Genomic DNA, 16319 nt, shown 5'->3' on the forward strand with positions numbered 1-16319 from the left:
TCTCTCTCTCTCTCTCTCTCTCTCTCTCTCTCTCTCTCTCTCTCTCTCTCTTTCATGTGCTAACTTTCAAAGAGAGCTCCAAGATTTTTTCCAAATATGAATTTTCTTGCCTGTAATGGAAACCATATTAGTCTAATATTGCTGAAGAAAATATGTTGTTTCCATTAAAATATTAGAGGCATGTTCCTAGACCATTCCTATTTAATTTCCTCTTTATTTTTGTTCAAAGCAAGACCACAAACTGTCAACTGAGAAAAGAAGAACCCAAGGGTAATATCCAGATAGCTGGGCCTAGTCATCATGACTGTTGATATACAACTAGAAAGCCACCTCCCCAAAGAAAGAAAATCAATATTAATAGAAAAGCTTCTGTTTCAAAGATGTGGTTTTATTATTATACTTGATTTTCAAGTTCCTAAAATTTATGCTTATGACCAACAGGAAGAAAAAGAACACCTACGTTTACACGGTGTGTTCTGTGAAGAGTGATTTCTACTTACATCCCTTCATTTAAAAGGATTTGCTAGGGCCATCAGTTTGGCTCTAGCTGAAACAGTCCAATTACTAGTAAAAACTGCCTCAGGCCTTAAGGGCCTATGGGCTTTAAAATCCATAATGCTAGATGGAATATTGGCTTCTTTAAGGAGACAGACAGAAAGCACCCTAAACACTTGCTAGAAACTATTCTTAACACTGCTCCAAAGTGGTATTGCTCCTCATTAAACTCCAGGTACAGATAGAATTAGTTCTCATGCTTTCAAAGTAGTCAAATGTCAAAGGAGTGAAGGCCAATAGAAACAGGACATAAAATAAATAGCAGAATAAACAGATAAAAGAGCTTACATGTCTAGCTTTTCACAGAATCAGAGCTCTTCAAACATTAAGCAAATTAGGACTCAGAAAACATAGAAATCAACAAGTGTAAAGTAGATTTCTTTTGTATATTTAAGAGACTTGTATTAGGCTGCTTTGTATCTTTAAATTTTTTGAATAAATTATAGTGAGGAGGGTTGCATTAAGTGAAGTGCTGAGTCCTGCATGGCAGAAGAGGTGTATAACACTGTTCTTGCCCCTGGAGTAGAGCCAGCAGGGTATGGGCCTCCAAGAGTGTTGATGGTTGCCAGGCATAAGGCTTGATAATTTACTTTATGGTCCTCTCTCTGGAGATATTTTCCCTGCCAAGGTTAATGACTCCTTGATAATTAGAAACAGCATGAGTCCCGAAAGCAAGGGTGTGTCTAATGTTCTCAGCAAAAACAAATGGTGAACACTGTGACCTTCAGGACAGCTCATAAGGTTGTGGGAAAAAACTTTGAAACATGACTTCAGGAAACTGCTATGTAAAATATAAGGTTGCAATATGAATTATGTGAGGGACTTCACAGACCTAAAAGAACACAGGCAGCTGCACTATGAGCCAGCTTATCAGAAAGACACTAAGGAAGGAGATAAAGAGATTTGAAGATTAATGATTGGAGGGCAAGATCCCACCCAGCTAAGTTTATTGTTTGTACTTACAAAGACAGGCAGATTTTTTTCAATTCAAAGTCATCCTGGAATAGAACTAGTTTAGGCCCAAGCATGGCAGGAATGGTGATCTCAGAGTGGATCCTGCTAGCTTATTGTCTGTGCTTACAAAGGCAAGCATATCTCTAAATTCACAGCTATATTTAAAAAAAATGTACTTGTTGTCTTTTCTAAGAATCAAGGGGCTAATGTCATAAAATGCTGTTTCATGGGGAAATCAAAAGGGAACCTGGGATTGAGGATTGAATTGATATGCAAATAAAAGTTAGGCTTTGGTCTGCAAGAGCTACCCAGAAAGAACTGCCTGGAGAGGGAACACAGGTCCTTTATAATTTTTGTAGCAAGATTTCTGACTTTGGTCAGAAAACCAAAAAGCTATCCTAGAGAGCTGTTAACAGTCCTCTTAGATTTCTTTTTGTAGCAGCTTTTTTGACTTTGGTCAGAAAATGCGTAAGCTATCCAGGGAGCATTTTTGTTTTTGTTTTTATTGGATATTTTGTTTATTTGTATTTCAGATGTCATCCCCTTTCCCCATCCCTCCCCTAGAACCTCCCTATCCTATCCCCCCTCCTCCTTCTTGCTTTTTGTCCTTTATTAGTCTTTTAAGTTAACATACAAAGTACTGGGTTTTATTGCAGCATCCCCATACATGTGTCATTAGAGTTCTGATTTGTTTCCCTCTGCCCCTTCCCTTTCTTCTTCCAACTAGTTTCCTCATCTGATTTCCTGTCACATGTATCCCATCACCCACCCTCCTCATCCTTTTTTTTTTAATTAGGGGGCTTTTAGAACTTCTTCTAGCAAGAGACAGCAGAAAGCTATCTTGAATAGACTACAGAGCCAAGAGTTATCTACAGAGGGCTGTCTAGAGAGCCATATCGAGCTGATGACAGAGCAATCAGCTTGTATCCAGTTGTTCTTCAGTGGCTCCCCCAAAATAAAAACCCTTCCTTAGGACCTCTGACAAAGCTGAGGCTGGCCCTTGCCAGTGTAGTTCTACTGTTATGTAAAAATTATGAAGACAGGCCATCCATAAACCAGATGAACATTCTTTCCAGGCATGTGAACAGTACTTTCACCTTTTATTATTGGATATTTAACCTGGTTGTGGATACAAGAGGATGGACAAAGGTAGTGATGTGATTCCTTGGTGTAAGCAGGACATGTAGATAGCTAATTCAACAGAGAGTAAAACAAAGGGGCTCCCATCAAAATGCATTTCTTATTTTTTTAGTTCTTCAAACTATCCAACAAATATTTTTAAGTTCTACAAAACTATAGGGAAATATCTAGATACTAGAAACATAAATCTGAAAGGACTTTACCCAGAGAGATAAGTAAATAAAGCTAACATGACACAATAAGTGATAAACATAGACTGTCCATGGTCTGTGTGTTCATTTCATTTTCACTGCTCTGACAAAATACTGTGAGCAGAAAATAGCTTAGGGTACAATGGTGACAGTCTTCTAGGTTATAGATCATCCTAGCAGGAAGTCACAGTGCTAGAAACTCAAAGCACCCATTCATGCCTCAGTCACTTTAAGGATGTGAGAAACAAATATACTCAGGGCTTCCTGCCTGCCTGCCTACCTGCATCCATGCTTGCTTGCTTGCCTGCTTGCTTGCTTCCCTGCTTGCTTGCTTGCTTGCTTGATTTCTCCTCCCTTATACAAGTTCCAATGCCTTGGGAATTATACTTCTCACAGTGGAATAGGACTTCATCAACTGAAGCACACATATCTCTGTGTTTAGTACAGTGAATGATATAATTTTAGGCATTCATATAAAAGCCTGTATTTCAATTTTGGAAATTCAGCTTATTGCCAAAGGACACACAGAGTCAAACATTCACCACTGAAGAAAAATAATAAATACTTTTGAAATTTTGACTTAAATTGCAGCATTCATGGTAATCTATAGCATAATTCAATAATGGCTAAAATCTTTATCATAAAAATGACTAGCATCCTGAATATTTTAACTATGTGACTGAGGGTGATCTGTAACCTGCCACATTTTGTTTTTGTTTGGAGTCATCTAGATCTAGCTTCTGACCTACTTAAACTCTCCTTTTCCTATTGAGAAGATATAGTTTCTTCAGTTTCTACCTTTGGAATCAGATTGCCTCCTTTCTATAAGCTCAATGGCCCCTTTAAAAGTCTTGGGTAATAGTTCTTCCTGGCCATCTACTTTCTCACATGTGCTAAGGAACAAGCCTGGGAAGGAAGAACAAGAACATCCCAGGTGCTCATGAATGTGATGGAAAATGGGCATTTTCCAGGCTACACAGTCAACTCTGCTCTTCAGTGTCAAGTCCTTAGTTCACATAGAACGTACATCACATACACTCTGAAACTGACCATTTCTGTGCAGTTTTTAAAACAATTTTCCATCATCTACATTTTTCAATCAGTTAAAAATTGTACAAAATATCTAATACTGAGGTTTTAAGATCAATATCTGACAAATAAGACACATTTTATTCAAAGCAATGCGATATGGAACAAATTAAAATACTTTTAAAAATGAATCTCAAACTTGTCTCCCAGGTGTCTTTCACTGGGCTAGGACAGGGATAAGCTTTGTTCACAGTTGATCTATCTATAGGAGTTCAAAACTTCCCACCTGCCATAGAAGTAAGGAATATCTCTGCTTCCTTCTCTAAACTTTCATTACTAAACTCATACCACAAGAGCAGTGTTCATGATGCCCAGAGTAGCAAGCTTATTCTTTTGTCATAGAATATTGGTTATCACGTTCCATCCATAAATACTAACAGAGAGTGTGTGTGTGTGTGTGTGTGTGTGTGAGAGAGAGAGAGAGAGAGAGAGAGAGAGAGAGAGAGAGAGCACATGGATGCCAAATGGACATTTACTTATGTTGTATGTTTTTCCCATCAATCAAACTTTTCTAAAATTTATTGACTGTCCCACATCTCCCACATCACCTATAGAAAATGGTATGGAGGTTTTCGAATCATATCAATCATATGGGCTTATTGAAAATTCACAGTCATATGGGCTTTCACATATTTTGCATATTAATGTTTTTATCTGCTCTTTTTTTCTTGTCAGTTCATTTCATTTAACCTTCAGAGATTGGAGAAGAAAGGCCTCTTAGACTGCACTGGCATTACTTGACACCCATATTGTTCATTGAGAATTATTCCATTGCACATGTTTCCAATGATCCCAAGTCACACACATTGTTAGTGCAAACTCCACATAATTTCTCATAATATATTTCCTTCCTCCATTAGTTCATAATTTATATTGTACTTTAAAATTTTCTACAAGTAATGATTTGCATTCAAGAAATACCAACAAAGTAATAGGTAAAGGTTATATAAAGGTCACTTCTTTCCTGCAGATTATACATTTTCTGTTGAACTCTATGAACATCTGGACAGAATTTCTTCTATAAAAGGAAATACTTCTAGTCCCAAAGTAATATTCTTGAATTAGCATTTTGACTTGACACAGACAGGGCGTGAAAAAAAGTGTGAAAAGGTCTTTCTAATCTCACATTCACACACACACACAATGCCTCAATTTTTCTTCTCAAACAAAATTCTGGATTATAAGGAGATCCTTACTGACTTTTCTATTCTTCATACTTGTTTATTATAAAACCAGTTACTGACATTATATACAGCTTCATAAATCAGTGCATACCATTTATAATGCAAACTGCCCTTTTAAGCTATATAATAGGTTACTTTGTGCAAAAGAATATGAAGGTATAATTGTTGTTGTTGTTATGAGTAACATAAGAAGGTCATTGAATACTTTGAAGTCATATCTAAAATATCCAAGAAAAATATTCAATAGTTTTATTACTATATCCCAAATTCTTTCATTGTTATTTTGAAATTCCATTCTATAATTTGACACCTTGAAGGTAATCACTATATTTCTCTTGCAACATTTATGTATTTATTTAGTTGTTTGTTTGTTTCTTTGTTTGTTTATAAAGCTGGATATCCTTGAAGTCCTGATTATTCCTTCTCATTTTAATATATTAATATTCTGTCTTTTTCTAGAAATAAGTAATATAGCTATTGGAGAAAGAAGTAAATCAAAGAGAAATAATAAAAATAACTCCCATAGAATTTTGCCATCATGAGATTGACTTATTATAAAACTCTTTATTCATAAAATATTTTTCAAATAAGTAATATTTAAATGTTTGTAGATTTTAGAGAATGTAAAAAAGTTTCATTTCTTCTTTATGTAAATTTATTAAGTGAATTTATCATTCCTGTTTAAATACAAATTAAATTTTTCCTAGTATGTATTAAAATAAATTTGAATATCTGTAGGTACATTTTTCTTTAATTGGGAAATGAATTTAAAAAGTTAGGAGAGATTTAAAAATGTCTGTTTGAGATTCTTATTTTAGGTGAAAATTACTTTAGCCTAAAATGTTCTCACAGAAAATTTTCCATAATATTCTGATAATGAATAACATTTTACTTTAGCTTTAGGATAATGAGAACAATGAAACAGATATTCAACATGTTTAAAATTTTACTTCCCCCTTTTGAAGATGGAAAATTTCAGCACTGCATACCTGGGGATATGATGTAGAAGAAATCTTTGAATTCATCCATCCACACTTCTGCCAGTCTTCTGTTGTTCTTGTTAATGACATGGCCAGTGCCACCAGGGAATGTGTATGGAGTTGCCTTTCGAAAAACATGACCAACATGAGAGCAAGTCACAATCTCCAGAGAGCCTCCACATTGCCAGATCTGGGGAGAAGAATAATCCCATGTAAGAACCAATAGGAATTATGCAATGAGAATTCCTATCATGACCAAAGCTTAGGCAGAAACTACAGATGTTACATATTTCAAAAACATATTCTATAGATGCAGATTTTGTGCTAGGGTAATGACATTTTATTAAGGAAGATCAACTTTTTAAATATTTGTAGCTAAGATGCATTTCTTTTCCTGTTATTTTACTAAGGTAACCCAAGTTATAAAGACAAGTATTTACCTACGTATTATTTAATAGATAATTTAGTATCTGAATTCTGTATAAGTGAGGCTCATTGTGACGTGATATAGACAGCAATGTCAAAATGCAAATTTGACTTGCAGAAAAATCTATCAAAATATTCTTCCATTTGGGATTGTAAATCGTAACCCAGCCCCAGCCGTCAAATTTTCCCGACACCAATGTCATTATTCTTACTAATGTTTTAGGATACTTTTCCTTCTGCTAACCATGTACATATTCTTCAAAATTATTTTTTCCAAGCCATACTTTGAAGAGACTGAGTAATCTTTTAATTAATTAAACCACAAGCATTGTTTTAGCAATGAGCAGAGTGTATTACATTGTGACCATTTATTTATTTAAGAAAAATACTGTTAAAGAAAGATTCTTTGAAAGGAGGAACTCTTGGAAAACATACCTTGAATTTCTTGATATTTTCATATGTATGTAGTTGAAGGCAAGTCTTTTATAATGTTTTCACAAAGTTTTATTTCAAAAAGTTTCATTGTATAGCCCAAACTTTATTAGCATTTTGTATGAATCAATGTTTACACTGGCTCCCATGTCAATAAGTTTTGAATCTGTGTATTCAAGTAATTTTGGATTGAAAATATTGGAGAATGCTATCTTTATTAAATATGCACAGGCTTTTATGTTGTTGAAAGTAACCAATTTGGCAAGTAAGATGGCTCATGGAATAAGGACCCTCCTTGCAGCCTGACAAGCTTAGTTAAGTTCCCAGAACCTGAATGGTGGAAAGGGACACATGATTCTAGAAGGTTGTTCTCTAACCTACATAAGCATGTGTACCATAAATACGTACACACACACACACACACACACACACACACATATACATACACACACACATTAATATAACAGAACAGAAATACAGAATACAAACTATTGCATAGCAACATTGCAATATTTTAAAAATGAACAATCTTCAGATGTTTTCAAGTTCACAGAATGAAATGCTCATATTCAAACATTGTGAGTTTTATATAATGGACTTGAATAGTCACAGCTCTTGACTCACAGTGTATGGTAGTTTAAATAAAAATGCCTTCATGTGCTCATAGAGACTTGGTATTATTAGGAGGTATGTACTTACGGCCTTATTGGAGGAAGGAAGAAAGAGTGTTACTGAGGTTGGTAGGCTTTGAGGTCTCAGATGATTAAGACAGGCTCAGTGTCTCACTATCTCTTCCTGCTGTCTATGGCATAGAACTGTAGAACTCTCAGCTACCTTTCTAAGACTATGTCTCCCTACATGCCTACATGCTTCCCACCATGATGATTATGGACTAAATGTTTGAACTGCATGTTTTCCTTTATAATAGTTTCTGTGGTCATGGCATCTCTTCACAGCAATAGAAACTCTAAGATACTGTGCCAGGACTTGGAACTAATTATCCCATCCCCATACATATTAAAGACTGCCAGAGTACAAGCACATGAACACACACGGGGGGGGGGAGTGGGGAGGGAGGAAGAGAGAGAGAATTATTACTACTGCTATTTACAAACATTACAAATAGGTGTTGATTACTAATAAACTAGTAGCCATTATTATGGTAGTTATATAGTTACAGTAGATATATACATTCAAGATTTTGGTTTTACACTGTAAAAATAGTTTTCATGCCTTGGTAGTTTTTTTCCAAGCCAATCATTAACGTGTATAATATTTATACTTTTATATATCTGATTAAAGAACATTTTTAGCAACTGACCATGAAAGAAATGTTTGAAAATGATCTTGTATTGGGCTTAAGGATATTTATATTTCACCACAAGGAGACTGAGAATGATGACAAACTGTACCCACCACAATGGTTTGCATATTTGACCTGTATTCTGTTCTTTTTGTCTTCTAACTTCCCAAGGCTAAAAGAGTGGAAAAGATGAGAAATCCAACACTTAAGCAGAGATCAGAATGGTGGCATTATCTATCCCTCTCGAAGGTCAAGCATCTTTTCCTAAAATACTTCATAGTCTCATAACTTCTTTACTCTTTGTACTGGCTGGTTTCATGTTTCAACTTGACACATACTAGAATCATCAGAGAGAAAGGAATCTCAGTTGAGAAAATTCATCCATGGGATTCAGCTTTAAGGTATTTTTTCAACTAGTGATCAACGTGGGAGGGACTAGGTCATTGTGGGTGTTACAATCCCTGGCAGGGTGTTTGTTACTTGTTTTTTTATGAAAGCAGTAAGCAGCACTTCCCCATGGCTCTATATCAACTCTTGCATCCAGGACTCTGCTATGATTGAGTTTATGTTTTGAATTTCTTCAATAATGAACAGAAACATGGAAGAGTAAGTTGAATAAATCCTTTCCTCTCAAACTTGCCTTTTGGTCATGGTGTTCATTGCAGCAACAGAAACCCTAACCAAGGCACACTTTAAAAATGAATCCTGAAACATATCTTGCAATTTGTAGGCATGATTAGATTCTTCTGTCCTTTAAATGGAGGTAGTTGATCTTTTTTCCCCATATTGTAAATCAATGCTTAGAAATCAGTCTAGGCACATCACCTATGTCTATCGAAGTTAAGGTCCAGTTCTTTCTCCCCAAAATAGGACTCAGAATCAAAATAAATTCATCTTGACCATATAGCTAGGCTCTACTATGGTTAGAATATAACTAAAGATAACCCATTTTATTTTAGCCTACATTCTGCCACATGTTTGATTACCTGTGTTCAGGTACCATGTGTCTGTCTTGAACACCTTCCCAGACATACAAATTCTCATCCGGTATGTTTCACTTACACCTTTTAAAATAACACAAACTATTGTATTGGCTGGTTTTGTGTGTCAGCTTGAAAGAAAGCTGGAGTTATCACAGAGAAAAGAGCTTGAGTTGAGGAAAAGCCTCCATGATATCCAGCTGTAAGGCATTTTCTCAATTAGTGATCCATGGGGAGGACCCATTGTGGATGGTGCCATTCTTGGGCTGGTAGTCTTGGGTTCTATAAGAAAGCAAGCTGAGACTTTCGGTCTGGGCTCGAGCATAGAGCAGATCCCAGGAGGCTGCTCTGTACCCAACCTCACAAAACCCAGAGAAAGAGGGCCTCCCAGGAGCTTTAACTCGGGCAGTATCTCAGGTAAAATGAATCACCCGTGATGTCTGCTGTTAGAAGTTCTAATCCAGATGCTGGCCTCCGAACTTATACTACTCAGACCTTCAACTGTCCATTGACAAGAATATCAAACAGCTAGAGACTGACATCACTAATCTGAAGAAATCCCTCATTTCGCTGTCTGAAGAGACCTACAAAAATGCAAGGGAGTTTATTGGACTTGATTTACTCTTTTACAATAGAAAAGGCTGTGTACAGCTCTTGACTGTGTACAACCCTTAAAGAAGAATGTTGCCTTTACATAGACAAGACAGGGGTGGTTAAAGAGAGCATGAAAAAGGTCAGAGAAAGCCTTGAGAAAAGACAGAGAGAAAGAGAAAGATGAGTGCTGGTACAAGAATTGGTTTTCAGCATTTCCATGGTTGTCAAACCTACTTCCTCCCATCTTGGACCATTATTTGGGTTATTTTTGCTTATTTCTTCTGGTCCCTGGGCCTTAAATAGGCTGACTAACTCTGTGAAACAACAGATAAATAATTTGGTAGCAAAACCTATTCAGATACATTATCATAAGTTAGCTATGGAGGACCACGAGACTCAAGATGAGGTTGTTATTCTATCCAGGTTGTCCCCAAAACCCATCTCCACCCAACCTAAAAGAGGGAACTTCCACACCTAGACCAAACAGAGAGAGGCCACCCAGAACTCCCTCTGACTGATGATCTGAATTCTTGCTTAGGCTGCAAGGCTAAGCACTGCAAGGGAATATAAAAAAAAGTTAAAAATATCTCTCTTGGTTCCCCGAGGGACAAGCCTGACTGCATAGAGATTGATGTCAAAAGTATCCCCTCTCCAGGAAAAAGACAGTGGAATGGGTATGGCCCTCATGCCTCACTGGACAATGACAGGGGGACCGGAGCCATTACAAGGTCCCCTTCAATGACTGGAGGTCAGGCCTCTATCCCCGCCTTCACAAGATTAGAATTGCCACAGCCCTTCTATACTTAGAGAAGGGAGATGTCAGGGGCAGCCCTGCTTATACACTGAAGGCCTAAAATCAGCCATAGACCTGTCATACATATATACTAACACCGAGTCTTGGGTCTCTGTGGAAAAACATTGAAACAGATGACTATAAGCTATTGTAAACAAGCAGCTTTTATCGAAATTTACCAGCCTGAGTAGTCACAGACCTTGTAAATAGGTAGCCTCAGCAGATAATACCAATTTAGATAAGGACAAGTGAATCATAGGCAGAGTCATAGTGACCTGTCCCCTGAACTTTCACCCAGCCGATTGATTCCCTGTTCTGAAAGATATCTGTATTCCCCCTGAACACCCATGCTCCAGTGTCATCCTCTTCCCCACGTCCTGCCTTTTTGTGTTTTTAGCCCATGTGTGAATAAGTAAAAATTATGATTTGAAAATTTAAAAAACCAGCTAAACAAACAAACAAACAAACAAACAAACAAACAAAAAGTGAGCAAGACAGAGGAAGCAAGCCAGTAAGCAACATCCCTCCATGGCCTCTGGATCAGCTCCTGCTTCCTGACCTGCTTGAGTTCCAGTCCTGACTTCCTTTGGTGATGGACAGCAGTGTGGAAATGTAAAATGAATAAACTTTTTCCTCACCAACTTGCTTCTTGGTCATGATGTCTTGTGCAGGAATAGAAATCCTGACTAGACAACTATGTTTTATAGACACTTGAAACATCTCTTTTCATCTAGTTTTCTACATGTGAATGATGCTTATTTTTGTATCTTCCTTAAAATATGTATGGTTAAAGTCAGAAATATTTATCTAGATGTGTTTATCTAGCAGATTTCATATTCTTGGAATTTCTCTTTCTATGTGTTGCTTCTCAGACTTCTCCTCTTTCTAAACTACCATAAGACAATACACAGAGCATATGAAGCTCAAGAAGAAGGAATACAAAAGTGTAGATGTTTTAGTCTTTTTAGAAGGGGAAACAAAATACACACAGGAGGAAATGAGGGGACAAAGCGTGGAGCAGAGACTGAAGGGAAGGCCATCTAGAGACAGCCCCACTTGAGGATCCATCCCATATACAGACACCAAACCCAGAAATGATTGCAGATACCAAGAAGTGCTTGCTGACAGGAGCTCAATATAGCTGTCTTCTGAGAGGATTTGCCAGAGCCTGACAAATACAGATGCAAATGTTTGCAGCCAACCATTAGACTGAACATAGAAACCTCAATGGAGGAATTAGGAAAGGACTGAAGGAGCTGAAGGGGTTTACAACACTATACGAAGAACAACAATATCAACTAACCAGACACCACAGAGATCCCAGGGACTAAACCATCAACCAAAGAGTACACATGGAGGGATCAATGGTTCCAGATGCATATGAAACAGAGGATGGCCCTATCTGGCATCAATAAGAGGAGAGCCCATTGGTCCTATGAAGGTTTGATGCCTGGTGGGAGGGGGGTGTTGAGTGGGAAAGCACCTGTATAGTAGCAGGGGGAGGGAGGATAGGATAGAGGGTATGTGGAGGGGGATAGAGGAAAGGTGATAACATTTTAAATGTAAATAAATAAAATACATAATAAAAAATAGAACATAAAAACAATTGAATCTCCATTTTTCTTCATAGGTTTGCAGTTGATATCATGTTGTATTAATGTAGATAAGCTCTAAATGCTGAAATCCCAATGCTCATAACTCAGACTAGACTTTTCCAATAGCACATGGTTTATATAGCCAAATATTTACTGAACATATTTTTGTTTGTTTCAAAGACAAACAAATATGCATGTCCATAGTTGAATTTTTGAGTCAATCCTCCTTTACCAGTCTGATCTTATTTTGAACCAGAAATTTATAAACAGTCAGTAAATGTTGCCAATCTACCAGATGGGTAGTCAAAATGAATAAGAAATGAAGTAAAATCAAACTTATTGTCATTGCTGATTTCTCTTTATCTTTATTTTTTTAAAATAAAAACACATCCAATACATTAAATATTCTCAGAAGTTACAGATAATTTAGAGAATATTTACTTGCTCAGGATGCTATTACAAAATACTGCATCCTGGCTAGATGTTGATTTCAAAAACAAAAATGTACTTTTAATGTTGAAGAAGTTGGGAAATCTATCATCATGCTGCTAGAATGATGAGAGCATTCTTCCTGGATCATAAATTGTCACCTGCTTTCTGTCCCCTTATAGACTAATATAGAGAAAGGTAGGTTGTCATTTCCTTCATTTATAACATTCCCAGGTATTTTGGATTAAAGCTCCACCTTTGTGAACTAATGATCAACTACTTACAGATTCATTCTCCAGGTTCAGTCATATAGGATTCTGCCATTCAACATATGAATTTTAGAAAAATATGAATCATATCCTGGGTGACACTACACCTCTGCTTTCAAGGTCACCATCTTTGACCTAGGTTAATTCTCTTATTATTCAGTTGCTTGATCAATGTTTGAACTCTGACAACTAGTTTGTTTTAAGAAATCAGAAATGTCTTTTAATTATTTAACCATTTGACTTTGCATCACTGGCTAAATCTTCCAATGTTATCTCACCAAACTGAAAATATAAACAAAATTCATTCCCAGTTCCTCTAATATGATGCATAATTCTTTCCCTCTATCAAAAACCTAGTAATATTGAATCTTGGTTGTTTTTTAGAACCACACTGCATTTTATTACACATGAAAGCTTCCTCACACACTTACTCTATCTGCACCATAATTCTGGCATGCCTTTCTCATTAGATGAGATGTGTCTTTCTTATTCTTACCCCAGTTAAAGCATCATCTCCCAGTTAAAGCATCATCTCCCAGGAGACATTTCTACAGGCCGGAGAGCTACTTCAGTGATACTTGTACAGCTCTTGACGAATTCTCAAGTGTAGCTCCCTTAGTCATGAGGTAAACTCCCACAACCCATGTTGGTCCACTAGCCTACATGGGCACATGCTCAAAGGTTTGCCTATCTTCCTCCAACAAATATACACATAACTTCAAAATATATTAAAATATTAAAAGGATTTTTAAAAGATAGTTTTTCTGTATCCCTACATTTCTTCTCTTCTCAACTAGAATATACATTACAAAAAGGCAAAGATGGTTGCTTGTTTTTATAGCCTGTACAGCCAAATACCATCTTGAAGCAATACAACAATTAGCTGTGTGTTGACCAAATAGGCAAATTTAACTACCAAGGTTAACATGAAGAAAATAAAGCACTTGCAGAAAAATGGTGAGATAAGCACATTTGAGGATGCATAGAATGTTACATATTGTGAAGTATTTTAAAATAGAGATTAAGACAAATTACCTTGTCAAATGTATGCTGTTCATGGAAACTGAGGGCATTATTTAGGAGTATAAAGCAGCACAAGAGTAAAATTAAAAAATGATTCATGGTTCAAGGTGATTGAGGCTGTGAATTGACTCAGTCATGACTCTTCAGGCACTACTGATATACATCTATGGAATCTCACAGTAATCTCTCATTCCCCAAAATAACATGATTTAGCAAAGTACTCAGCATTTAAAAAAAAACAAGTTTTTCTTAAAAGTGACAGGAGTTCAGAAATATAATACACGGAGTATATCGAAACAGAGGAAATTTAAGGTCTTTCCATTACTGTAAGGAGTTTAATGTTAATAGAATGAAAGATTTTTCTTAATTCAAATGATTACACCAAAGCAAAAAAAAATCGAAAACAAAACAAAAAACAATAAAGCAAAAACAAATCAACAAGCAAATACCAAAACCAAGCCAAACAAACAAAATCATCATAGACAACAACAACAACAACAACTAAACTTTGTTCTACACAAACTTAGAATGGAATTTAGTGCATACAGGAGAAACTAGCCTTTTCTTACCAGACAAAATCCTACGAGTAGCTCATAGGGTATCTACTTAAATAATGCTATTTGAACAAAGAAATAAATGTTTAATGTTTTTGGAAAAGTATCCAGCTTTGACTATAAGTGTACAATGAGAATAGTGTCTAATCTAAGGAATTTTGAGAATATGTTTTGAGGATAATGGTATAGCAGACCTGACAAGTCAAAAGATGTACTGAGTAAAAGTACTGCTGGACTCAACTGGTTTCTGAGCCATACCTGTAGAATCTGGTACACATAAAAGAGAGAATCAGCTATATAATATCAATAAAGCTGACCAGTATGTGTTAGCACAAGTAAGAAAGACAGTTGTTGGCTCTCTACTGTGACAGGGAGACTAAGACCACTGTCTCTAAATGACTCTTGTGAGTCAGAGAGAGGATGCTTAAAGCTAAGCACAGTTGAAAGAAAATGATGGAACATCTGTGCCTGGAGCTAACCCTGTGCCACACCTTTCCATACTCAAATCCAGCTATGAGAGAGCTGGCCTCCCAGGAATGCTGACACACCTAAGGTCACAGGTGAAACCACTACTATTGCTCCAATACCTGGCCCAAGAAGGACCTGCCAGGAGCCCACAGAGCTCACGAAAGGTGGGTTTGCAACCTCATAGAAAGAACAACAATATCAACCAACCAGATTCCCCAGAGCTCCTAGGGACTAAACCAACAACCAACATGTTCACATGATGGGACCCATAGCTCTAGCTGCATATGTAGCTGAGGCATCAATGGGAGGACAGGCTCTTGTTCTTGTGAGGCCTTGATGCCAGTATAGGAGAATTCAAGGGTAATAAGGTGGGAGTGGGTGGGTGGGGAAGCACTTTCATAAAAACAGGGGAAGGATAGATGGAATAGGGGGTGTGTGGAGGGGAAACTTGGAAATTGGATAACATTTGAAATGTAAATAAATAAAATATTCAATAAAGAAAAAAACAAACCACCATAAAAAGATGATGGAATTGTGTATTGAAGATGATCACTAAGAACAGGTGGATCTATACGGAGCCAATCACAGTAAGCCATAATATAATCCAACGTATTATACATTATGTACCATTTCCCTAGCCCACTTTGACCTGGACCAGTGGTGAGAGAGCATATTTAACCACTAATAATAGACACTAAAATGTCCTTCGTCAGCATGAAACTATGAGCAAAGACACAAATGTCAACCATTGTTTACATAGCAAGGCATTTACACAGGAGAGAAGAAATTTTAGTAATTGGAAGCAGTCAGAAAAACAGAGACTTTATCTTAAATGACAATCATTAGCACTGTGAATGGCTATATTTCAAAATGTAAAAACATGGTTGGAGAAAAAATATAAAGGGATTATTGGCACTACCATAGTTGCAGGCTTAAGGGTTCTATGTTAATAATAGGACTCAGAACATAGTAATCCCAAATATCTGAACTTGGCATTTGGGGAAAAAAAGCTATTTAATCCAAAAGGTCATCCTGATTTCCAAGTGCCTCCTTCACCTGATACAAACAAATAAAAAAAAAGAAAGAAAAAAGAAAGAAAAAAGAAAGAAAGGAAGGAAGGAAGGAAGGAAGAAAGAAAGAAAGAAAGAAAGAAAGAAAGAAAGAAAGAAAGAAAGAAAGAAAGAAAGAAAAAAAGATTTTTGAACTGTGTATCATGAAAATCAGTCATAAGACCTGCCTTTGATCTTAGACAATGCTCTATAGCCAAGGTCAATCTGAACAAACAATCCTGGCTAAATTCTTCTACCTTTAATTCCTCTTTTTAATACATTACATCACCCACATTAGTTCAGTCACATTT

General features: G+C 36.6%; 1 protein-coding gene across 1 annotated transcript in view; it reads right to left on the reverse strand.

Moving 5' to 3' along the window:
• Positions 1-16319, reverse strand: part of Galnt13 (polypeptide N-acetylgalactosaminyltransferase 13) — a 299245-nt gene that overhangs the window by 168229 nt on the left and 114697 nt on the right. Inside the window, 1 exon segment of the mRNA XM_028769296.1 lies at positions 6103-6283. Within this exon segment, the coding sequence (XP_028625129.1) occupies positions 6103-6283 (181 nt within the window).

Source organism: Grammomys surdaster, unplaced genomic scaffold (genome assembly GCF_004785775.1).
Source record: "Grammomys surdaster isolate TR1022 unplaced genomic scaffold, NIH_TR_1.0 191, whole genome shotgun sequence".
NCBI lineage: Eukaryota > Metazoa > Chordata > Mammalia > Rodentia > Muridae > Grammomys > Grammomys surdaster.